This window comes from Manis javanica, chromosome 12, assembly GCF_040802235.1.
Source record: "Manis javanica isolate MJ-LG chromosome 12, MJ_LKY, whole genome shotgun sequence".
In the NCBI taxonomy this organism is placed as follows: Eukaryota; Metazoa; Chordata; class Mammalia; order Pholidota; family Manidae; genus Manis; species Manis javanica.
The window spans coordinates 54,703,944-54,730,170 of NC_133167.1; the positions used below are offsets into that span (position 1 = coordinate 54,703,944).

At 35.9% G+C, this 26,227-nt stretch overlaps 1 protein-coding gene across 11 annotated transcripts in view; it reads left to right on the plus strand.

Moving 5' to 3' along the window:
* Window positions 1-26,227, plus strand: part of ZNF385B (zinc finger protein 385B) — a 438,948-nt gene that overhangs the window by 382,796 nt on the left and 29,925 nt on the right. For all 11 annotated transcript variants that reach the window (XM_037000371.2, XM_073218598.1, XM_037000369.2 and 8 more), the window contains one exon: window positions 20,835-20,997. In XM_037000371.2, coding sequence (XP_036856266.2) covers window positions 20,835-20,997 — 163 coding nt within the window. The remainder of the gene's footprint in view (window positions 1-20,834; window positions 20,998-26,227) is intronic.

Here is a 26,227-nt window from a genome sequence, read left to right on the forward strand (position 1 = left end):
CCAGCATTTGATGGATGCCTTGTCTGCTTCCAGACTCTACACTAGATACCCTTCACATGTATTATCTCTGTATTTGCACAGAGATTCCTGGAGGAGGTGAAACCATGAAAAGTTTGAGAGAAGGTCAGGATTTAAGGAAGAGAGAGAATTGAAGAATTGTAGAATACTGGAGCTAAAACAGATAGGGCTTCTTAAGAATGTGGTCTATGCATAAACCACAGGGGATCCATGAACTCCCTAAAATTATGCAAAATTTTTCCTGTTGCATACCTGAAACCATGATCACTTCGGATGATGGTAAAAGTGACAGAATCTTCCATTCTCAGAGTGAGTGTTCCAAGGCTTCCTCTGGCAATGTGTTCCAGGACTTAATCATTTCTAGTGGGTACTATTCATCTTATCTAAATCTGAAAGAAAGAACAAGGAAGAGAGGGAGAGAAAGGAAAGAAAGAAGGAAAGAAGAAAGGGAGGAAAAGAGGCAGAAAGGACAGAGGAAGAGGAAGCAAAGAGAAGAGAAACCTTGGCCCTTTTTTTTTCACACTTTAGCTCTATCATCTAGGACACGCAGAGAGCAAATGTTGTATTCACTACCGAGAAAACAGATCTGATGAACAAGGAATCCCAAGAATACATCATTCTGTTAGGGTGCTGACTTTGGGGGCTAAGAATATGATTCAACTCCTATTAATTTGTGTTTCCTTCAGATAGAAGTCTATTTTAGCTCTCATAAGTAATAATTGTATTACTTCATCAGTGTTAGACCTAACATATCTGACACCAAAAACAGGTCATTCCTTCTCTAGAATAGTCATTTTCAGAAAAAAATTGTGAAACTACATGAATAATAAAAGCCAAAAACAGTTCAGAGACTTTTTATTAAATTTTTACTATATAACTATATTATGTATATATTACTCTATTACAGTCAAAAAAGAAAAAAAGGAAAGGATTAATCCTTGTTAGTGACATTAATATATTTTAAGTGAGAAAAACTTAAACCTACATGTTATTCTATCACAGTAATGGGTAATAACTATAGTGACAAATAAGTGAATTTTAATGAAATCAAAATTGCACAACAGATACAATTAACATATCTACTAAATTTTTAAAACACATAACTTTCAAAGAAGCATACATTTCAATTATAAAGATATTTCCCAAAGTCAGTAAAATATGTCATGTGTAAGTTAAAATTTATATTTACCAAACAAGAATAGTACACCTAATATTTGGCACTGTCTCAGTCCTAAATTTGAAATAGAAATAAAAATTCTAAACAGTCGTATAAAATGAGAACATCGCAAGCTGTGTTCCTTTGTCTCCACAATCACGGTGCTGTTCAGTCCAACTCCACCACTGAAACGCTAGAGCGGAACAGCACGCAGTTTTGCCAGTTTGAACTGCACCTGAAACGAACTTAAATAATTCTTAATCTTTAGATCCTCCCTTTCAAAATGAATAGGTATAAGCAGAGTCACTGTGAATTGAATTTTGATTCGATAACTGCAAATTCTCTGTATTAACACCCATGTTGTTAGTTTTTGGTACTTAAGATAAGTACCAAAAATGTGCTAAGTTTACATACATATTACTAAGATTCAACTGTAGCCACCTTATTTGTTTAGGACTCAGATGAACAAATTTTATTTTCAGGAAGGAGTATTTTATTACTAAATTTAAAGTTCCCAGCATGTGGTGATAATAAAAAGCAGGCTGATATTCAGTAAGTTTTACTGTTGTTTTGAAGTTGTCTCTGGACAGTGCAACCCCTTGCTGCCTGTACTTGAGGTGGACACCCCACTTCAGTGCACACGGCTCTCTGTCACTCAGTTTGGAGGAATTACAGCTCTGTTTCACTTAACTTAAGAGATACTTTGTGCTGACTCATAATCAACAAATAGTTTCCTTTTTATCTTTGATAATGTCTAGTGAGTGTTCTCTGAGCTGTAGCTTTCATTATCTCTGGCCTGTGAGCTTGAGGTGATTACCTGGTTTAGCTCTGAAAAAAAAGTAACTTTCTATGTTATTTAAGAAACACCTATGAAATACTTTCATGTGATGATTTATTTGTTTCTGTCATAAATTCTACTAGCTTTTTCTTATATCCTTCAAGAGGAATGGGAAAGGATAGATCACTGAAGGGGTAGTTAGATTATTTATAATTTAAATAGTTTAAACCAACAAAATGCCCTATATATACTTTAAAACTAAAATTACCAACAAACTCTTTTTAAGGCTTAATTTATACATCTCCACAGATGGTCATAGAAGGGGGTATTCCTTAACATCTATAAATATTGGGGAAATGATGAATATCTGTATTTGTAAAATGCCAGAATAGAATTATTGAATTTGCAGATGTAGATTAAAAACTACAAAATTTGAATATCTGAAAGGCATCCTCTTCCAGGTAGTTTTCTAAAAATCTAGACGTTGAGTAGCTGTCTTTTGCATAAATTTCCATTTTTATAAATGCCATAAATTTGTATTAATTTGGACTACATTAATTAGGGATTTGTGATTATTGTATTTTTGTTTGGTTCAAATTCTTTCTTCAATGATAATGCAAATGAGTGTTGAAAAGGTGGTTGAAGCATAGAGATTTAAAATATCAAGCAGATTTTTATCAAAAAGATTTAAAATTTTTTCAAGCTTGCTGAAGCATTTTAAGGGCACTCATTGAAATAAATACAAGTAATGATATGATTTAAAATAATTCCTATATATTTTAACAGATTACCTAAGAACCTCTGCTAGCTGATTGATAACAACAGTATTTCTTCAAAATGTTCTACTTGTTTGACTTTTTTACCATTTCATTATGCCCTTCACCCAAATCAGTCTACATTAATGAGGTTTTTCAGAAATTATAACCATTAGTAATATTTAATATTATGCTTTTTTTAAACAAATGAACGTATTTGTAATTTAGTCAACATTTCTCTGGAAGTCTTTTGAGTTGAGTGTTTTAACTTAGATAATATCTAGGTTTTACATTTCAGACCAAACAAGCATTGTTTTGAAGGATGATTTATCTAATTTTTTATCTGCCCTGACAAAATTAACTAAATAATTAAAACATCACCAATCCTGTTTTTGCTCTGAAAAGAAATAACTTGGGGCTGACCTGGGGCTGTCTGGACAGGCAAATGAGTGAAACACTGTGTTTAAGAATTATTTTCCAATAACTGAGCAATTGGTCTGTTATAAATCTTCTCTTTCCATAGTAACATTGATCAAGCATCCAGACCTCAAAAAATCATACCAACTGGCGACCCCTACTTCAACCGTTTCTAATCATAGCCAGAAGTAAGTCAGGAATCTGGAGGAAGTAGGAGGTACTAGTACCCTCAAATTTCAGGTTTCTAACCAGTTCCATATCTCTAGTCCAGTTCTTGCCACTTGCCCCATTGCCGGGCTTCAGCAACAATGGCTTTCTTTTATTTCCATAAATGTGCCAAGTTACTTCTGCCCCTCCAACTTTTGGTCCAGTCCATACTTCTTCTGCTCAGACCTTAAATATCTCTTACTCAAGGGAGCTTTTCTAGACTCCCTAATCTAAACTAGCCCCATTCCCAGTAATTTATAGCACCCAGTAATTTTCCTCTGTGGTATGTATCACACTTTGTAAAGATATCTTTTTTTTGTAACTATTTGTTTAATATCTTTTTCAAGTACACACACACACACACACACACACACACCACACACATGATTGTTGGCTCCATAAGGACAGGGACTGTGTGTTTTGTGCATTGCCATCTCTCTGGTGTCTAGCACTGTACATATATATTTCCTGATGAGTAAATGGTCCTAACATGGATTTTTTAAATCTTTAATTTATGACAACCTAAGGATTGGTTGAGAATTACTGAATCCATTCTCTACAATGAAAACTATACCTTACATGACCTTAAAGGTTATATCCCCAAATGTGTTTTCACCTTCAGATCATCCTCTCTAAGGAAATGAAGATCATCTTTTACCAAGGCGGCTAAGAGAGAGTCCATTCTGTTTGGATCCTCCCCTGTGAAGGCTGTGTGGACCTTGGGTTTGGGGCTGGCTTCAGTGGCATAGTGGTTAAAGCCTGATCTTCTAATCCTGGCTTTGAATCCAGTCTTCCATTTCTGAAAGTGTGATATTGTGCAGTTACTTAACTTCTCAGAGTCTCTGTAAACTTGGGCTGATAATGCTTGCCTCACATGGTTTTAAGAGGATAAATGAGATGAATTTTGAAAAGTGCTTAACACAGTGCCTGGTACACAGCAAAGAACAAATGCTAACCACTTGTCACTATTTTTATTACTGAATTCAGAGTACTTCTTGTAAACTGACATTGTGTTTGCAGTCTTTCTGGCTGCTGTGTTCTCTCTAGAGCTCTGCATTCTCAGCTCCTTGAAATTATGGGTGAGGCGCTATGGTTTTCTTTGGAGCAATAGCTGTAAATAGCCAAATATACACATATGGCTCCTACAACACTTTCTGTGCAACATTATCAAATAGTCTTCCGGGACACAAAGACCTCATAGTATATTAATTTCCAGTTATTTTATGAGATAGTTTTGAAATTTCACAATGGTACTTTAAGATGTTGTTATACTTCAGTAAGACTGTGTTTCCTCTTTGATACTTTTAAGTATTTTTTTAAAATTATTTTTCCTTTGGACTTTTCACTTCCTTGACTTCTGTGTGTAATTACTTTCTTGTGTGTCCAGCTTTTGTGGTTTCTTTTCTGTGTCCTATGCTGACTATTCTTCCTCATCTTACATTAAAGAGAGCTCTTTCTCAAGATTCTTTTCTCGGAAAGGTGTTCTCTTTACTTAATTCCTCAGGAATCTCATCCATCCCCAGAGTTTCATCTGTCATTTTATCATGTGGATCCCAAATTAATATCTCCAGTTTCTTTCCTCAACTACCCATTTATATTTCCAATTGTTTGTTGGAAAGCAACAATTATTTGTTGTACCTCTGCACTGTGTATCATAGCAGCGGCCTAAGTAAAAGATACTCAAGCTGAATTTTCATTCTCCTCTGCAAAATTTCCTCATCCCACCATAATTGCATTTTTGTTAATCATGCACCATTTTCGATCATTTGGGCCTGAAACCTTTGGAACAAACTCTATTTTTTCTTTCTCTACTCTTACTTGAATTCCAATGCCAAGAAATAAAGATTCTTTCTCCATTCATTCATTCATCTATGTAATCAGCATTTATCAAAGGCCAAGAATGTTTCAGGCAGTGTACTAGTAAGTACAAGAGATACAGTGAAGAACAAAAGTCTTATCAATATAAGCCTAATGAGAGCTATTGTCTACTGGGTGAAGATGTAGATTAGTCAAATTGTTATAAAAATAAATAATTAATTTTTAATTGTGATAAGTGCTATGAAAAAAAGATCCAAAGTGTTAGGATGTGACCTAGTCTGGGTGATCATGGCAGGCTTTCTAAGGAAGTAATGTTTAGACAGTGTTCTGAAGGATGAATAGCAATTAACTGGGAAAAGAGAAAAGGGATGGTATTTTAGGCCTATGAAAAGGATGGCACTATGCTTACACACCAGCCATGCTTTTTCAGTTCCTCAGAGAGTAACAGAGAGCCTGCTCCCAAATATACAGAGGTAGGTAAGAAGTAGGCCATGTAGGTCTTGAATATAATGATTTTTAGACTTTAAACCAAGAACAGTGAAAGTGATTTTAAGCAGAGGAATGACATGATCAGATTTGCATTTTGAAAATGTCACTCTGGTGAAAGTACAGCATAGGGAATATAGTCAACAATATTGCAGTAACTACACTTATTGAGGCAAGCAACTTCATAATATCTGTTATTGTTGAATCAATACTTTGTACACTTGAAACCAATATAATATTGTATATCAACTATATTTCAATGAAAAAATGCATTACAAAAAAAAAAAAAAGAATCACTCCAGCCACCACATGGAGAGCAGACTATAAAAGCACAAGGGGGGCCCTTGAGTGACCACCAGAGGTTGGTGTAGCGGCCCAGGTAAAACATGATGGCCGTTTAGACCAAGGTGATTGGGTAGAAATGTAAAGAATGAACTGATTAGAAAAGTATTTAGGAGCTAAAATCTATAGGACTTGGTGATTGACTGAATGTGGGGGTGGAGGCCGAGTGTGCCGATGAGGCTGATCCCTGGATTTGGCTCTTAAACAGCAGATGCAGGGTGACGCTGCTGACAGGAAAGGAAAGCTGGGGAGGACTAGTGGTTTGGGCAGCAAAGCAGCCAAGTGACACTGCAAGTTTGGTTTTGAACCTATATTTAAGGTGCTTTGAGATATCCAAGCGGATATTCTGCATCTAGAGCTCTGAAGAGAGACCTGGAATAGAAAGGCAGAGACGTTGTGGTGTGGGTGAGACCGAAGAGGAAGTAGATTGCAAATTTTGGTGTGAGAAGACGAGAAGGCCTAAAAGTGAACTTTGGGGTATATCAACTTTCTGGACAGCAGAGGGTAAGCCTGCAAATGATGGCTCTGAAATGAAGGTGGGGAATCCCAACTCAGGAAAGAGTGACTTCCGAAGAAGTGGGAGGTCAGCAGGGCCACTGTGCCTGATTAGTCAAGCAAGGTGAGGAATGATAGATGTCCTCGGTCTAGGATTTGGGGCATTGATGTCTGTTTTAGGGGATTGAGGTGGACCAGATTACAGAAAATGAAGATGTACATACAATTAATTTGACAAACTAGTCTGTAAAAGGGAGCAGAGTTATAGAATGAAAAGCTAAGGGTAGATATGGGTTGGGTAATCATTTATTTTGGGTTGCAGAGATCTGAGTTTGTTTAAACATTGATGATAAGGATTTGTTTGAGGGGGGTGTTGCATATAAATCTGTTTAATGTGACTCAAGTTGGCTAAGTGACTTCTAAAGATAAACAGTTTATTCATTATTTTCTCTTAGCTATATTTGTATGTTTTGATAGGATATAGTATTAATCCTCACATTTATATATTTCACTTAATTTTGAATTTAAAATGTCTGTTGGGTATTAGAAATCGGTTTAGGATTTTGGAGTAAGAGTTTCATAAAAACTATTTTGTAATAGAGGTTCTCAAATGAAAGTGGTAAATAAATAATACATTAAGCATATATAAACTATTACAAAAGCTATTATTCAATGAATATTCTAAGCATTGCACTTTCAAAGTTACTTTGCCACTTTTGTCTACATTTAGGATATTTTATATCAAATATAAAGAGACACAATGTAAATTCTAACTTTAGATTTATTTTGTATCATTTATGTAAATTTCTTTAAAATGGAAATGAAAGTAAATGTAATACCTTCTAGACTGATTAAAAATTAATGTGTGGAAGCCTAAGATCCTAATTTAAAAGACCATGAGAAGATTTGAATTAGTTAGCTGCAGAGTCACAGCTTTAATGCATAGACTTGAATTATATTGCATTACTTATCATTGGGTAACAAAAATTGCTCTTATAAAGTGCAAAATGGCAATCCATTTCTTCTCTGAAATATAGCAGCACTCTCAAACATGTTAAAAACTTGGAATTTAACTGTGAAATCACTAAAAAATCTGAGACACCCTTCTCTGTATTTCAAGGTAGCTGAGAATTAGTAACTAAAATTTCCCAGTTTAATATAAAATGTGAAATTAACTTGAGAGAGGTAGATAATTTCTACTTTTGATTACTTTGAGGAAAGTCATAAAATAAATGACTCAAGAATATTAAGTAATTATTTAAACAAATCCTTAATGTTTTGTAATGTATTATAAAAATAAAAAATAATCCATGAGTTTCATACAATTCTAAGATTTAAAAGTTCTAACAGGTTAGGTCCTCCTATGCATAATTCTTTAAGAGAATCAGGTATTTTCATAAATTATAAATGTCCCCATTATTTCATATGCAAGATTATGTTAGTGTACAGAGCATTAATTTCCCCATTTGGGGCATAATAACTTAGAGAATATGGTTTATCAAGTGCATTCTGTATGAAGTTCATGGCTTTCTTCCCTTATGATTCGGAAGAAAGTTTACGGGCATATTTTGCCAGCTTCATTTATTTCATCTTGCCTCAGTTAAACTCTTGTACAAATACTGGGAGTTTACACATACATTTATCATTAAATTGACTCAGATAATGACCCCTAACCCAGAAGACAAAGTAAATATACTTTTCAAAAATTGTAATGTAATATGAAATGGGGAACTGAGCAGTCTTATTTTATTTTATTTTATTTATTTGTTTTTATTTTTTGAGAGGGCATCTCTCATATTTATTGATCAAATGGTTGTTAACAACAATAAAATTCTGTATAGGGGAGTCAATGCTCAATGTACAATCATTAATCCACCCCCAGCCTAATTCTCGTCAGTCTCCAATCTTCTGAAGCATAACGAACAAGTTCTTACATGGTGAACAAATTCTTACATAGTGAATAAGTTCTTACATGGTGAACAGTACAAGGGCATTCATCACAGAAACTTTCGGTTTTGATCACTCAATATGAACTATAAACAATCAGGTCAAATATGAATATTCATTTGATTTTTATACTTGATTTATATGTGAATACCACATTTCTCCCTTCATTATTATTATTTTTTTTTAAATAAAATGCTGAAGTGGTAGGTAGATGCAAGATAAAGGTAGAAAACATAGTTTAGTGTTGTAAGAGAGCAAATGTAGATGATCAGGTGTGTGCCTGTAGACTATGTGTTAACCCAATGAGCAGTCTTATTTTAGGGTAAGCATCTCAGATACTTTTTGCTGCATTCTTAACTAAATGGTGATGATGTTAAAGAAATTGTGACATTAAATAAAGCTCATTTTATTATTAATTATCTAGTTGAAAAAATTCACATAAACCTACTTCAGTTAGTTTGGTGGAAGAAGAAATCTTTTTCAAAATGTAGCCTTTCTAATTTGCAGTATTCATGAATAGAATTTAAAAATTAATATTCCTTTTACCTTGACACCTATATATGATTAATTTGTTTTTAAAAAGATACCGTTTTTAATTCTGGCCCACTTTGAAAAAAAGAAAACAGGGAGAGCAGAATTCAACGAATGAAAGAATTTAGAGCTCAGATCACAGTTGATATAGTCAAGTTCAAAAAACTCTCTTGTATTCCCCACTCTACTCAACCCTAAACTGAAAACATAAAGGTATAGTTCAATACCAGGGAAAGAATTTTAATTTTCTGGGAACCATCTAAAATTAATAATGCACCTTCACATAACTGAAATATAAAACTCACTGGGAAAATGATGGAAATTTTTGTTCACTTGGAACTCTACAAGAAACAATTTCATTTTTTTTAAAGCCACTTTTTCTATATTCCAGATGACTTTAACTCAAACTGCACTATTTTCCTAATTCATCATGCAAATTCTATCACAGTTGTTACATCCATTTATAGCTTCTCCAGGCTTCAAATGTATAAAGTAATTTCCCAGTGAATCATGTACCAGAAACATGAGTATTAAGATTCTTAGGCTGCATTTGAAAAATTAACTTGAAGTCCATTAAAACTCTGAGCATTTTTAGAAATGAGTTAATTTGCCCACATGGATTGTTTTGATAATATGAACCAATGTATATATGTAATGCTTATGTATTCAAATAGAGGCATTTTTAAAGCAGATGCAACCCAAGAACTCCACTTTTTTCTTGTGATATTTGATAGACTCTAAATTAGTCCCAAAGGTGATTAGCAGTCTAGAGGGCACATCATTTTCTTCCTAGAGAGCCACCACTTTTCTCCACAGTAATATAGAAACATTTGAAGTTGATAGGTTTTCTACATACATACTATAAAGCCAGGAAATAGGAAATGCCCTAGCTTTGCAGGAATCCAAAGGACACCATCACCTTGAAATATGTATCGATGGTGACCCCACCATCCTCTTTTGGAGTTCAGCAATGTGGCAACCCTGAACAAGCCATGGCAACCCAAAGTGTTTCATTTGGCTATAAATTAGCCATAAGCAAAGACATTGTGTCTTTTTAGGCTAAAAGACTTATAACAGTTATCATTTTTTCTGGATTTGTTTTCAACAGATCCCAGTAACTGATCAAATGAAGTTAATATCAAGGCCAGTAGTATGTCATTACTGATATTGCAAATAGCAGCAGAAAGACTTGCTAGTAATCTTTAGATTAAGTAAACTTTTCTCTTCAGTGAACCTTATGTTTTTCATGTTGTGGCTTTGTGCAAACAAGTATATACAAAAAGCATTTTAATTGTTAAAAATAGTCTTACAATAAAGCAAAGATTCAAGTAATCATTTAGCTATTACTAAACATCAGTTTATTTTTAAATGCTTAACTATAGTATTTTTAAGTGCCATGCTTTTATATCCAACAATTATTAAAGCTTCAATATAAATAATTTAGTTGTTTTAACATTAGATGATAGTTTGGAGCAGGGGATGACATCTGTGATATAGAAGCAACCTCTTACTTCACAACCATTTTTTATACAAGGTGCCTACAAATAGAACATTTGTGTTTTTAATTGTAGAACACTAATATGTGTTCTGTTTTATAGGGGATAATAATTTTCATAGTAGCATGATGTGGCAGCCTTTCCCTGTTGTTCCTTTTGTATGTTTGTGTTCTAGTGCTGCTGAAAAGAGGATGTGCCCTGGGAACACGGCATAGTCCACAGGACTTCACTCCCCTAGCACATGCTGCTCCCTTGGCCTGAAATACCTCCCCTCCCACACTGCCACTTTAGAGGCCTCCTCCTAAAGCAAGCATAGTTGTGTTGTCCTTTTCCTGAAACCTCTACAATTCCCTCCAATCCAAAGAGATACCTCTCCTCTGACTCTTCACTTTGTTGCTCTTTACTTCCCGTTTACAATTCCAGTCTCTGCTTTGGGTTGTACTCATTTGTATGCTTATCTTTTCTTCCATCTACCATTCGTGGTCATAGGGGTCTTTGTTTTCAATCTTTCACATTGTCCAGCACATGGCAAGTGCTGAATAATTCTTTGTGGAATAAATAATCAGGTCCTTCCCTTGTTAATTTAGCCTGCTTTTATGATAGTTCATTTGACATCTGTTTTATTTGGCATTGTAGTATGTAGAGTTTTTCTGAAAGTAAACTGACCACTGCGATTTCCATATACCACCACTTAACACCTTTAAATCTAAGGTCCCAGAAAAAACAGATACCAGCAGTTGCAATGATACACTTTAATTAGGGGAACACTTCTAATTACTTTTTTAAATCAAAAAGACTGGTCCTGAAAAAGATGGCAGTGTACAAAGGCAAGGCAGAAACCTCCTCCCCAAAACACATCAAATGTGAAAATACAGCAAAAACAACTAAACCTGAAAATGACCTGAAGACTACAGAAATGACTACCCACACCTGGGGAAGAAGAAAAGACCTCACAGAAAAGGGTAAAGTGGCAAAGCTGAGATTCAGTGGGACCCAACCCCAACCCACAGGGAGGAGGAAGCAGAATAGAGTAGGGAGGGAGTAGGAGCCCAGGACCACTGAACACCCGGCCCTGGAGATCTGCTCTGGGAGCATGACCCCACATTACATGGTGCTCTGGTGATGAGTGGAGCTGGACAACAAAGACAGACAGAACATTCAGGAAGGCTGAGATTCCACCTGCTTGTGGAGAACAGGCATGCTCTACCAGCCCCATGAGACAAAAACAAAGCAGGCATTTTGAAAAACTACGCAACAGTGAGAGGGGCCCCAGAGGGGTGAGGGTAGATGGAGCTTGCTGCTCAGGAGAAAGAGTAGGTGGACAATACAGTTCGAACTGTCCCTTGGCCGAACAGTTCAGGAACTCTCAGGAACCCCAGATGCTTGATCCCTCTCACTGGCAATGCATCCCTGAGGCTCCTCCCTGTGGCATACAGCCTGCAGATGGCCCACTTGGCCCAGCAATGGTGTGAGACTTTGCTGCCAGGTAGGCAGAGTGAGAGCCTCCCACCTTTCTCAACCCTGTTTTGGCACAGCTAGAGAACTACCTGCTGGAGCCAGCCATGGGAGTGCCCTCCTTCCAGCAGCTGTCTGTCCCACCAGCCTATGATTCCAACCATTGATGCAGGCCAGGTCATGGAAGCACAGAGAGCTTCAAACAAAAGAAACCCCAGGAAGATAACACCAAGACATATAATAATTAAAAGGGCAAAGATCAAGGTAAAGGAAAAAGTATTGAAAGTAGCCAGAGAGAGAAAAAAGATAACTTATAAAGGAAACCCCATCAGGCTATCAGCAGACTTCTCAGCAGAAACTTTGCAGGCCAGAAGGGAATGGCAATGAAATGAAACAGAACACCCCCCCCAACCAAGAATACTCTACCTGGCAAGATTATTATTTAAATTTGAAGCAGGGATTAAACAATTTTCAGAAAAACCAAAGGTAAAAGAATTTACTACCTCTAAGCCAGTACTATGGGATATATTAAAGGGAAAGCTGTAGATGGAAATGTCCCTAAGGCTAAATAGCTTTCACCAGTGAAAGTAAACCCACAGTAAAAGCAGTAGAACCATTAGTTACCAAGAAAGTATGAAATTAAATCAACTACTTACAAAATCAGTCAAGGGATACACAAAAAGTACAGAATATGACACCTAATACATAAAATGTGGAGAAGGAAGATGAAAGGAAAAACAGTACCTCTAGATTGTGTTTGAAATAGAGTAATCAGCAATTTAAGATAGACTGTTAGATAGTAAGAAAGCTATCCTTAAACCTTTGGTAACCACAAAACTAATGCCTGAAATAGATACACAAAAAATAGAGAGATAAAGGAAGGAGGGAGGGAGGGACGAAAAGTGGGGGAAGGGAGGGAGGAAGAAAATCTAATTACAACACTAAATAAATCCATCAAATAACAAGAGTATAAGCAAGGAAAAAAGGAATAGAGAAGAGATATAAAAATAACCACAAAACGTTTAATAGGATGGCAATAAGTACATTTTTATCAATAATCACATTAAATGCAAATGGACTAAATGCACCAATCAAAAGATGTAGAGTGGCAGGATGGATAGCAAAACAAGACCCATTTATACACTGCCTACAAGAAATTCATTTCAGACCCAAAGACATACACAGACTAAAAATGAAGGGATGGAAAAAGACAGTTCATGCAAATAATAAGGTGAAAAAAGAAGGAGTAGCAGTACTTAGACAAAATAGATTTCAAAACAAAGAAGCAAGAGACAAAGAAGGACATTACATAATGATAACAGAGTCAGTCCAAGAAGAGGATATAACCCTTATAAAAACTTATGCACCCAACATAGAAACACCTACATATGTGAAACAAATACTAACAGAATTAAAAGGGGAAATAGAAGGCAATGCATTCACTTTGGGAGACTTCAACACACCACTCACTCCAAAAGACAGATCAACCAGACAGAAAATAAGTAAGGAAACAGAGGCACTGAAGAATACATTAGAACAGATGCATCAAACAGACATCTACAGAACATTCCACCCAAAAACAGCACGATATACATTCTTCTCAAGTTTACATGGAATGTTTTCCATAATAGGTCACATGCTAGGCCACAATAAGAGCCTCAATAAATTTAAAAAGATTGAAATTGTATCAAGCAGTTTCTCAGATGACAATGATGTGAAACTAGAAATGTTTTACACAAAGAAAACATAAAAGGCTAAAAACACACAGAAGCTAAACAATATGCTTCTAAATAATCAGCAGGTCAATAACCAAATTAAAACAGAGATCAAGCAATACATGGAGACAAATGAAAACAAAAACTCAACAGCCCAAAATCTGTGAGATGCAGCAAAGGTAGTTCTAAGAGGAAAGCATATAGCAATACAGGCTTACCTCAAGAAACAAGAACAATCCCAAATACACAGTCTAAACTCACAATTAAGGAAGCTAGAAAAAGAAGAAAAAATGAGGCCCAAAGTCAGTAGAAGGAGGGATATAATAAATATCAGAGCAGAAATAAATAAACTAGAGAAGAATAAAACAGTAGAAAGAATCAATGAAACCAGAAGCAGGTTCTTTGAGAAAATAAACAAAATAGATAAACCCCTGACCAGATTTATCAAGAAAAAAAGAGAGTGTATACACATAAACAAAATAAGAAACAAAAAAGAAATAATCACAGTGGACACTACAGAAATACAAAGAATTATTAGAGAATACTATGAAAAATTATATGCCAGTAAATTGGACAGCCTAGATGAAATGGACAACTTCCTAGAAAAATACAACCTTCCAAGACTGACCCAGAAAGAAACTTAAAATCTGAACAAATCAATTACCAGCAATGAAATAGAATTGGTAATCAAAAAACTACCTAAAACAAAATCCCTGGTCCAGATGGCTTCAGCCCTGAATTTCATCAAACATTTAAAGAAGAGCTAATCTCCATCCTTCTTAAAATATTCCAAAAACTAGAAGAGGAGTAAATAGCTGATTCTATGAAGACAGCATCACTCTAATGTTGGTTAGATCAGAACAGACAAAGATACCACAAAAAAAGGAAACAGCAGACCAATATCTATGATGAACAAAGATGCAAAAATACTCAACATAATATTAGCAAATTGAATTTAAAAATACATCAAAAAGATCATCCATCATGACCAAGTGGGATTTATTCCAGAGAAGCAAGGATGGTACAATATTTGTAAAGCAATCAATATCATATATCACATCAACAAAAAGGACAAAAATCACATGACCATCTCAATAGATGCTGAAAAAGCATTTGACAAAATTCAACATCCATTAATGATAAAAACTCTCAACAAAATGGATATAGATGGCAAGTACCTCAACATAGTAAAGGTCATATATGACAAACCCACAGCCAACATCATATTTAATAGTGAAAAGCTGAAAGCATTTCCTCTAAGATCAGGAACAAGACAAGGATGCCCACTCTCCCCACTTTTATTCAACATAGTACTGGAGGTCCTAGCCACGGCTATCAGAACACAAAGAAATAAATAGCATCCAGATTAGTAAGGAAGAAGTTAAACTGTCACTATTTTCAGATGACATGATGTTATACATAGAAAACACAAATGATTCCACAAAAACCTATTAGAACTAATAAGTGAATTCAGCAAAGTTGCAGGATATAAACTTAATACACAGAAATCTGTTCATTTCTGTATAGTAACAGTGAATTAGCAGAAAGGAATCAGGAAAACATCTCCATTTACAATTGCATCAAAAAGAATTTAGGAATAAACCTAACCAAGGAGGTGAATGACCTTTACTCTGAAACTATAAGACATTCATGAGAGAAATTAAGGAAAACACCAATAAATGGAAATCTATCCTGTGCTCATGGATAGGAAAAATCCATATTGTCAAAATGGCCATCCTGCCCAAAGCAATTTACAGATTCAATGAAATCCCTACCAAAATACCAACAATATTCTTCAATGAACTAGAACAAATAATTCTGAAATTCATATGGAACTGCAAAAGACCCCAAATAGACAACGCAATCCTGAGAAAGAAGAACAAAACTGGGGGATTATGCTCTCCAACTTCAAGCTCTACTACAAAGTCATAGTAATAAAAACAATTTGGTACTGACAGAAGAACAGACCCATAGATCAATGGAAAGACTAGAAAGCCCAAATATAAAACCATGCATAAAAGGTCAATTAATATATGATAAAGGAGCCATGAATATATATAAGAGGGAAAAAAACAGCCTCTTCAACAACTGGTGTTCAGAAAACTAGACAACTACAGGTAAAAGAATGAAACCAGATTATTGTCTAACTCCATACACAAAAGTAAACTCAAAATGGATCAAAGGCCTAAGTGTAAGTCATGAACCCATAAAACTCTTAGAAGAAAACATAAACAAAAATCTCTTGTACATTAGCAACTTTTTCCTGGACACATCTTCTCGGGCAAGGGAAGCAATAGCAAAAATAACCAAGTGGGACTACAACAAACTAAAAAGCTTCTGTACAGCAAAGGACACCATCAGCAAAGCAAAAAGGCATCCTACAGTATGGGAGAATATACTCGTAATTATTTATTCAATAAGGGGTTAACATCCAAAATATACAAAGAACGCATGTGGATCAACACAAAAAAAACAAATAACCAGGTTAAAAAATGGGCAGAGGACCTGAACAGATACTTCTCCAAAGAATAAATACAGATGGCTAACAGGCATATAAAAAGATGCTCCACATTACTAATCATCAGGGCAATGCAAATAGAACCACAGTGAGATATCATATCATACCAGTTAGGATGGCCACTATCTGAAAGACAAGAAATAACAAATGCTGGCAAGGATGTGGAGAAATGGGAACCTTCCTACACTGTTGATGGGAATATAAACTGGTGCAACCATTGTGGAAAGCAATATGGAGGTTCCTCAAAAAAACTAAAAATAGAAATACCATCTGACCCAGTAATTCCATTCCTAGGAATTTAGCTGAAGAAAACAATATCCCTGATTTGAAAAGATATATGCACCCCTATGTTTATTGCTGCACTATTTGCAATAGCCAAGATATGGAAGCAACCTAAGTGTCTATCAAGAGATGAATGGATAAAGAAGAGGTGGTACATATACACAATGGAATATTATTCAGCCATGAAAAGAAAATAAATGCTGTCATTTGCAACAACATGGAGAGATCTGGAGTACAACATGCTCAGTGAAATAAGCCAGGCAGAGAAAGACAAATACCAAATGATTTCACTTATTTATGGAATATAAAAACAAAGCAAAACAGAAGGAACAAAATAACAGTAGACTCACAGCAAGAAGGGACTAGTGGTTACCAATGGAGAGGGGTTGGGGCACAATAATTCACAATCACAATTTTAGTTGGTCATGGGGATGGTAGTAAAACATGGAGAATACAGTTAATGATTCTGTAACATCTTACTACGTTGATGGACAGTGACTGCAGTGGAGGGGGTGAGGATGTGATAATATGGGTAAATGGTGAACCACTGTGTTGTGTATTTACAACCAGCATAAGCGTGTATATCAATGATACTTTAATTTTTAAAAAAAGAACAAATCCTTTTCATCCTGTTGACCTGCTGATATGAAATAAGACCTACACATATAACCAGGCAGGCAGCAGCCTGCTTGAGTCATCAACATAGCATGGGTTTCTTATTTGCTTTCACTTTGGTTTACCTGCATCTATACATTTGGTTTACTTCATCCTTACTTCCCTACCTTCAATAGTGACACAATGGTTCTCAACCATGGCTGCACATTAGAATTACTTGGGGAGCTTTAGAAATCTCTATACACAGACTACCTCTGCTGTTGGATGTCAGGATTGTGGTTGGGGTGTGGTGAGATGGAGGTGAGAGACCGGACGGGAGCAGGAGGCATGCTTTCAGGATGCTTGTGATGTTCCGATTCTTGAGCTAGGTGGTGACTATACATGTACCTTGTAAAACTTCATTGTCATGTACACTTAGAGTATGTGCGTGTCTCTACTTCAATAAGAAGTTAAACATGCACACACACATGCACACACAAAGATTGGTCCTACTGGTAAGTAAATTGTTGAGGACTCTTTCCAGTGACATTGCCCATCCCCAGAAATTTTGTGAATTTGTGTTTGGACTGTCTTTTCTGTACAGAGTGAACACAGTTTCACATCATGTTTCAAGATCCTAGCAACTTCACTGAAGTCCTAATGAGAAATAAGGTAAAAACCAGAAATGGGAGCACAGTGAATTTTAGAATTTCTCATTATTATGTTTTTATTTTTAAAGCAATACATTATCTCATCCTTTATCTTTTCTCATTTGGGCCCATAGGATCCTGAGAGGTATAGAAGACTGGGGAAAATGCAGGGCCTTAGTAACAAAGATGGAGTAAAATGGAAAAAAAATTCCAAGATGTCATTTCCTGCCAAAGCTATGCCTCTACCAGTAGGTGGGAAGGTACCTACTGGAATGAACTCTGAGAGAAGAACCCACATACTGATGCCTTCTTGGGTGGTCAGTATAGTGGTTTAGGCAATTTTCTAATTCTGGCAATTCTCAGCAAGAGGTTTCTTTGCTCATTGCCATCTAGGAGCTTAGCAGCACTTTCGAAAGGGAAGCAGAAAGCAAGCCATTAGTGCTAGACACACACATGTCTGCTGATTAGTCACTGAGGTGTAAAGTCAGTCAGTTTAGTCAACCAAGTCCCTTAGAAGTGATACAAGAGCCATTGTTGACTGGCCTTGATTGTGTTGCCTCATTTATGAGTTTTCTGGCACCTGTCCTTGTTTCTTTCACTCCTCAGTTAAGGATATTCCTAGATGATGAAGTCAGGTAAATCATGTTACCATTTAACGGTATCTCAGTTTCACTTGAAACTTGGCCCACAGTTTAAAAGCTGTTGACACTGCCTCAGATACAGGACTAGGATAGCAAGTGCTGCTACCAAGAATATTATACGGGAATTGGGAAGATGCCAGATGTGAGGGAGTGGGGCCTGCCACTGTCTTTATCCCGTATCTGTTCCAAACAACAGTCAGTAGAAACTAAGAAGCCTTGTTGCACTTCTCTCCATGCCCCAGAACTCAGAAGCAGAGTGGATGGTGGCTCTAGAGAGTTCTTTCCATCTTGGCATCCAGTGAGGTGTCACTTAGCTGCTTCTTTATCCCAAGTTGTAATTGATGCTATTAACTTTCTGCAATGATGCCAGGAAATAGTAATGAGGAAATGGCACTCTGCTTATCTTGTGCTAGGAGGTTCTATTTAGAGCACCATATGTTTTTTTATCCAAAGGGCACTAAAGTAACATCACACTATTTGGTATACTTGGAAAGATGAGTTATTAGGTCTCCTAATATCTTGTAGAAATTGTTATATACCTAAAAAGTGGGACTTTCATAGATACTCACTGGAAGGATCAGGCCTAATGCATTATGCTGGTATATTTCCCATGAATTAAGTAGATATTTGCTACTCATAGAAACTTCTGTTAAAATATATCCTTCACTGAGTCATTAAAAGCAGTATGCTTTCTTTGTAATTTTTCACTTCTAATAACTTAGTGTTTGTTTATGTACAATGTATGGGTATATAGTTAGATAGGGGTACACATGTAAGCATTTCAGATCTACAAAATAGCTGTGTGACTTTTGATAAGTTATTTAACTTCTCTGTGCCCAGTTTTCCACTTGAAAAGTTCTGACTAATAAAGATACTTATCTCATAGAGTATTGTGAAGATTAAATGAGTTAATACATATAATACATTTAGAACTGTGCTTGGCAGAGGCTCATTTATTACTTTACATTATTAATTTTTAAATTTTTATTTGTATTTTTTCTTATTTATTTCTAACCCAAGCTGGATTTAACCACTCTTGGTTGGTAATAAATAATGGACTTAAAACAGTGTTATACTTTTCTCCTGTCTCAGGATTGTTGTTTTTTTTTTCACTCAACTCAACAGAGAACATGATTAAGTCCTTGAACAAACCAACTAAGATCAATAAGTGAAGATGATTGAAAAAAAAATTTATGAAAAGATATTTGGGAAGTTAGGGTCTACATATTGTCAATACAATGCTATTGACCTTAGTTGATTGGGGTTATATGGTAGGAAAATCATGTACATATCTTTAGTTGAAATAAAGAATTAAAACCTGATTCATTCTGTCCATTATCACTCCTACCTACCTACTTACACGCACAGACACACACCACCTATATTCTGCTTACTGAGGAAAATGGATGAAACCCTACTAAAATCATCAAACACAAATATACAAGTATGTCAGGAAAACTGATGTCAAAAGGTATTACTTTAAATAAGTTATTATTTTAGAAATCCTCTAGCAAAAACTCATTTTATATCATAGGTTTATTACCCATTTCACCTTTATAACTAAACTAATATACTGTATATGTTCTTGTTATTTATTTTATTTTATTTTTTTCCAAATGCATGTTTATATTTTGAGCTCCTATTAAAAATGAAATGGAAGTGAATATATATATTTTGTTGTTTAATATATGCATTAGTACGAGATACCAAAAAGATAAATCCTGTTCCTGTTCTTTAGTACAGAGGAATTTTCCAAATGTCAGTAAATTGACTACTTTCTTATTTTGCTGTAATTTGCTTTGTCTTTCAAAGATTGTCAATAGTTGCTTTCTTGATCTCTTTTCTTTCTTCCTCTTGATCTACTATTGAAGTCACAGTTCCAAAGTGAATGGAGTCCAAACTGCTTTGACTTCAGAATCACATCTGGGATCAGACATAAGGATGGTCCCTACCTCCTTTGTGGATTGTATTATCCATTCTTGGTACTGGAGTAATCAAAGTGATGCATGAAGCGCATGCAGATGACTCCAAACTGTAGGGCGATCCCCACTCACTAGCAAGTTGCTCTGTCACAGCTGCTCTCAGAGCAGAGCCCAGAGGCAAGCAGACACAGGACAGACAGGTAGACAGGCTTTTAAATGAAAGGAAACAAGTAGAAAGGCTGGGGAAGGACACTTCTGGGCAGGACACTCAAAGCAGCTTGCTGCCAGCCAAATATTTGACAAGTATCCCAACGGGCAGTGGTGGGAGGGCACTGATGACTAAGCTCACCTTTGTCACACTTGTGCCCTGGCCCTGTTGTTCACTCATGTAATGTCTGGTTTTCAAAGACATGGATCCTCTGTGTTGTAGAGAAGACTATACAGAAACCTCTTAGATACCGGTCTACCACTTCATTAATGCCAAAACGTAGTTGAGTGCTGAGTTGTGAATGTCTGTGGTGCCTATAATTGAATGTATTTTTTCCTGCATGATCATCCATTGTGGTGTTTGTAAGTAGCAAAAAATGAGCCTGATTTGTTCTCCTTTGTAGAGCCAGGCCGAGGCCCACTACAAAGGAAGTAAACATGCCAAGAAGGTCAAAGCACTAGAGGCAACGAAAAATAAGCCCAAAATGGTTTCTTCCAAGGACAGCGCAAAGGCTAATCCCAGCTGCGCCATCACTCCAATCACAGGCCACAGCTCTGACAAATCAGGTCAATGACACTTTTTGTTCTTTACATTCTTTGTGTTCCTCCTGGTCCCCTGCCCCCACCCCATGCTCCTCCCTTCAGCTGTTGCATGTTACTCTCCATTATTAGTCTTTATGACATTATTATATTTCCTTCACAAGAAGGATTTTGTGTTTGCACGGAATCTAAGCATTTGATATGTTACCATTCCATGTTGTTAAATATATACATTTAAGTATATATATATGTGTGTGTGTGTGTGTATATATATATATATATATATATATGTATGTATAAACGTATGTATGTATATATGCATGAAAATAAGTAGTGGCTTCTTGGTCACAATGTGTTTAGACAAAAACTAAGAAAACAGATCTAAAATACTAAGTTTATTATTCCTTTCTATTCATTTTATGTTTGGTTTTTAGTATAGACTTTTTGAGTGGAGGGGTGAAAAGGTAAAGTGTTCTGAGAGTGGCATTATTAAATGAATCTGATCGTGTGTTCAATAATAAAAGATTTTCATTTCTGAAGATCTTCATCAGTTCCCCTCAGAGTTACAAATGAACTTGAGGATTTTAAGGGAACTATTTACAGTTATAAGCTGACTAACCAAAGAACTTTATGTAATTGAAATGGCCTACTAGAAGAAATGCTTCCTAAAAAGAGTCTGTGTTTCATAGTCCAGTAAATCAGCGGTTTTTCTGAGTAGGTTCAAACTGAATGATTCAGAGAGAAGACAAAAAATTCATTTTTCTAGTGCATATACCACGAGATTGGACATTGACTGGGCTTTCTCACACTCACATCTGCACCTCAGAGCCCAACATGGATAAGTCATCTGGCTTCAGTAACTAATTGAGGAACAATGTGTATTAAAGGAGACTAAGAAAAGAAGTCTGATTTATGTTTCCAACAGTCAGAGAGGTGCCTATCTATTGTTGGAAACACACACACACACACAAACATACATTTCTGATTCTTTTCAGCTCTTCACATCTTTGCAGAATTTTTGGAGGGGACTTAAGAATGCTTTTCTGTGGCTGCCCAGGGCCTTTGGAGAAGAACAATTCCATTACTGTGAGAGGAAGTTTCAGAAAAGCCGAGTCAGACAGAACCAAGGGACCCTTGCTGATTAGGTCCCACAGATGCTGGTTGCAGCAGCTTTGCAGCCTAGAAGGAATGAGCCACCTAACTTTGGCAATAAGGACTTTATTTTTTGTGTGATACAGTCACTAAATCATGTTATCTGATGAACAGATAATATATACTGTTATTTAATAAACAATGTTTAAAGAGATAAAAAATAAATGTTATTAAGCATACTCTCCTTCTAAAAAACAATCCTTTTTATGTGTCTTAGGTAATTAATTTTTAGCCCAGATCTATCAGATATTAAGGTCAAATCTTATCTGCAGTTTACATAAATGGCAAACTAAGGTAAGGCCCACCTTGTGGCAGTTATTTACTGGAACACTTCCCAGTGTTCTGAAGAATAGGATCCATCATCTCCTGACTTCAGGCCTGGTTCAATTTTCTATAGGATATCATTCCCTCTATGAAACAATACCCCGTTCAAGGGTTTATTACCTGAATTATGCTCAGTTACCTGCAGCAATACTTTTAAACAAAATGATGAAACAGTGGAGTTAACTGTCCATTTGCATATTGAGCAATAGCAGAGTTGATAGGGACTGTAAACTCCAACATTGCTACTGTTACTGCTATATGCTCAATGCTCCCTTTAAGTTACATTATTATTTGGGAATTTGGTTTGCTCTAGAGAAGGCAGTAAAAGTAACGAGAAGAAAAAAATTCTAAAAATGGAAATAGAAAAGGATTGATGAGAGAAGAGCCAATAACAGAATAGAAGACAAAGGAAGAAGAAAAGGTTTGGAAGAAGAGGAAAGGAAGTAGTAGGGGTGGGGGAGCCAAAGATTAGGAGATAGACCCAAGGGAAAAGCAGTATAGAAATAGAAAATCTAAATAAACAGGCCTGGCTCACAATCACTGCATGCCTTATACCTACAAGGTGCCCAGTGAACATATGTTAAAATAAAGTTTAACAATTCAAGGCTTTTATACCCACCGTTGAATACTAATAAGATTCAATGTAATACATTCACTTGAATGCTCGGTGAGATAGACTTCCTAAGCACATGTGTTTGCCTAGTGAGCAGTGGGAATGTAACAGCATCAAGTATAGTAGTGATATAAACAAGGAAAGAGACGTGAGATCTAGAGGAACCCTAGCCCATGAGAGTGGGGAAAGAGGAATACAAATCTCAACCACAGCATCTCTTCTTCCATAGCTATGTGGTGATCTTTAATCCTGCATCATCCGCTTCCTCTGCCATTTCCCCAGCCACCCGCAAAGTACCTGTGATCTAACAGTGTCGGCTCACTCACCGTGTCACTGTCCAGACTTGGACTCTAAGTAATAGAAACTATTTTTGAGTTACTTCATGTTCTGTGTTTCCTTACTCAAAATCTATATAAATTGTTTGGTAATTCATTGGTTAGGTTGTTCAAGCCAGTTTTTTGTTGTCTCATATTTTACTAATATTTAATAAATATTAATACTGATAAAATATTTTGTTCTGTTATATCCACAAAAGCATCACCAATGTTGTTGAAAGATGGCACTATTTAAAACTAAAGTGGGTTGAATTTGCTCAATAGATACATGTTCTTTTGTCCCATCAACTGAGTGTCAACTTCTAAGGAAGAAACTAATTCCTACATATATTCTGTAGTATTTTCAAGCTGGAAAACTAGAAGCTTTGCCCAGATGTGAAATCTAATCTAAACAATGTAATCTATTACATAATCTATTGTTAACCACCTATTTCTAAATCCTTAAAAAGCTCCCACAGCTTTATCAGATTCAACAGATTTTTTTTTTTTTTTGGTAACAGGTTATTCTTTCACTTAAAACCCCATTTTAAATGAACAGAAGACACGAAATGCAGTCCTTCATAAAAAGTCTAGGTGGAATGTAGAGAGGAAGCGGGAGGGAATAGGAATGGTACTGGGGCACTTAATTGACTGAAATGTTTTATTTCCCACAACATTTCCTCCAAGGAGTCAGCCAAAAGTTAGAGTTAACAGTCACATTGAAAAGTCATGGTTGACTGGCAATTCTAAAGAGACTGAAATTCCCTTAGCACTGGTCTTTTTGTTCTGAATAAAGAGTTCCTATCAAGTGGACTTAAGCAGTATTTACATGATTCTTAAAAATTTGAATGAAAAATGAATGTGTTAGTTCCTTGATGTTTCAGCTACCAGATTTTAAGATATCCAGGAGTTCACAACATCCATAGTTTTGACTGATTCAATTTCCATTTTCATTTTTTAGCCTCAGTAACTTAGCAATACAATGTTGATCAGTGAGGGCAAATCCTGACTGAGCGAAAATAGCTCGATGTTAAAAGGGGGGAGCTCTGGGAGAGCAGCATCCTGGGATTCGTGAACATCAGTCAGGAAAAGTGTGATTTCATAGTACCTGACAGGGAGCATGGGGCTCACAGATGACCTCTCTCTGCTCCCCCAGATCACAGGTCATTTATTCAAAGAGTGGCCTAGCAATCTTCCAAGAGCTAGAAAAGCCTTCTAAACTGCTATCATGGCACTTGGGACAACCATATTTTTCTCTTAGGATACATTTGGAGACATAATTTGGTTCACAGCTATATCTGTGCAATACAAAGAGATTTATTATAATGGAGTTATCAGATATAAAAATTTCAGGGTATCATGGCAAGCTTTTTTTTCCCCCTCAGGTCAGTAAAAAAAAAAATGAGTTTAAAATACAATAGCAGGTATTTCATTTATAAGAAACACTGACCGCATAACTTAAAAAAAGTTCAATATGTTTTATTAAGGGCAGTTAAGTAAGAATAGCTGTCCCATTCACTTCTTAGAAGTTGGGGCAGAATTAAAAGTTAAATGTAAAGAAATGGTTTTATAGTCTCCTAGGATCTATCCCAGCTTTTAATGATGCATCATTGGGAGATCTAAACATGGTAGGAGGGAAGAGAAATGTACTTTAGGAGAATTGGGGTCAAAACACAGTAAGCATTAGGCAGCCTTAGGAAGAGGGCTAGAACATATTAGCCTGACACTCTACCCAAATTTCTCCCTGGAGTTCAAGTGTCATAATGCCATATGACAGTACACTTCCCTGTGATAATATGCCCCATACTTCAAACTGAATGCTCTTTGTGACAGCATTTACTAATAACAGGTTCAAAAAAACCAGAGCCTCCAGAAGACCTCATTTCTTGAAAATAATAAAATATTTTGATAACCGACCTAATGATAAAATACTGTGATAGTCAACCTAATGGTCCATATGTCTAGTGTTTTGCACTAGATGTTTTTTTTAAATTAATTACATATCAAGATGGGGAAAATACACTTCTAGTTCAGAGTATATAAAACTATTTGGAGTAAAACAGCCTTTAATCAGTTGCTGTCTAAACAAATGAAAGCAGATAGACTGATTCACAATGCTACAGAATATTTATAAATGCAACTAAGTGAAGATGATGGAACCGGCAGGGTCTGCTTGAAATGTAACAATAAGAACACCTTAAATTTGTTCAGTTTACAAAATCCAGTCACATACATGTTTTCATAAGAACCTCTTAACAACCCTGTGACTGGTAAGACTAAAATTCGTATCCATCTTTCATTCATGCAACAAACCTAATATCCATTTAGTCACTCAACAAATATTTATTATCTATACTAAATAGTATAGTATACTGGTATATTTTGCCAGATACATATGTGCAACAATGAATGGAAAGAACAATTTTCTTGCCTCAGTTTTCAACCTAGTGTTGAAATGGCTTGTGTAAGGTTGCACCACTCATAACCCAATAGAATCAGAGCAGGAACACAAGGCTTCTTGTTCCATGCCTCTCCCATCATTCCCATTACTTCTAAATTTCTCTGACTTGGAGGAGTAAATACAAGTATGCCAATGGGCAAGGTCAGAAACCACTAAACCACTCTTTTAAGAATTAGTGGGTAGAACCATATATTACTTTTAAATTGCTTGCTGACTATTGATATTTTCGGTAGGAGCTACAGCAGTGAAAGGGCCATTACAGCTTTGTTTTATTGATATTTCTTAGTTCCTAAGCAGTATGTTGTCTGTAGCATTTAACTGTAATAGAATCAAGGGCAAGTTTGAATGAAAGCACTCATTTCACACAAATGACAAATGTTCTCAAAGCTCCGG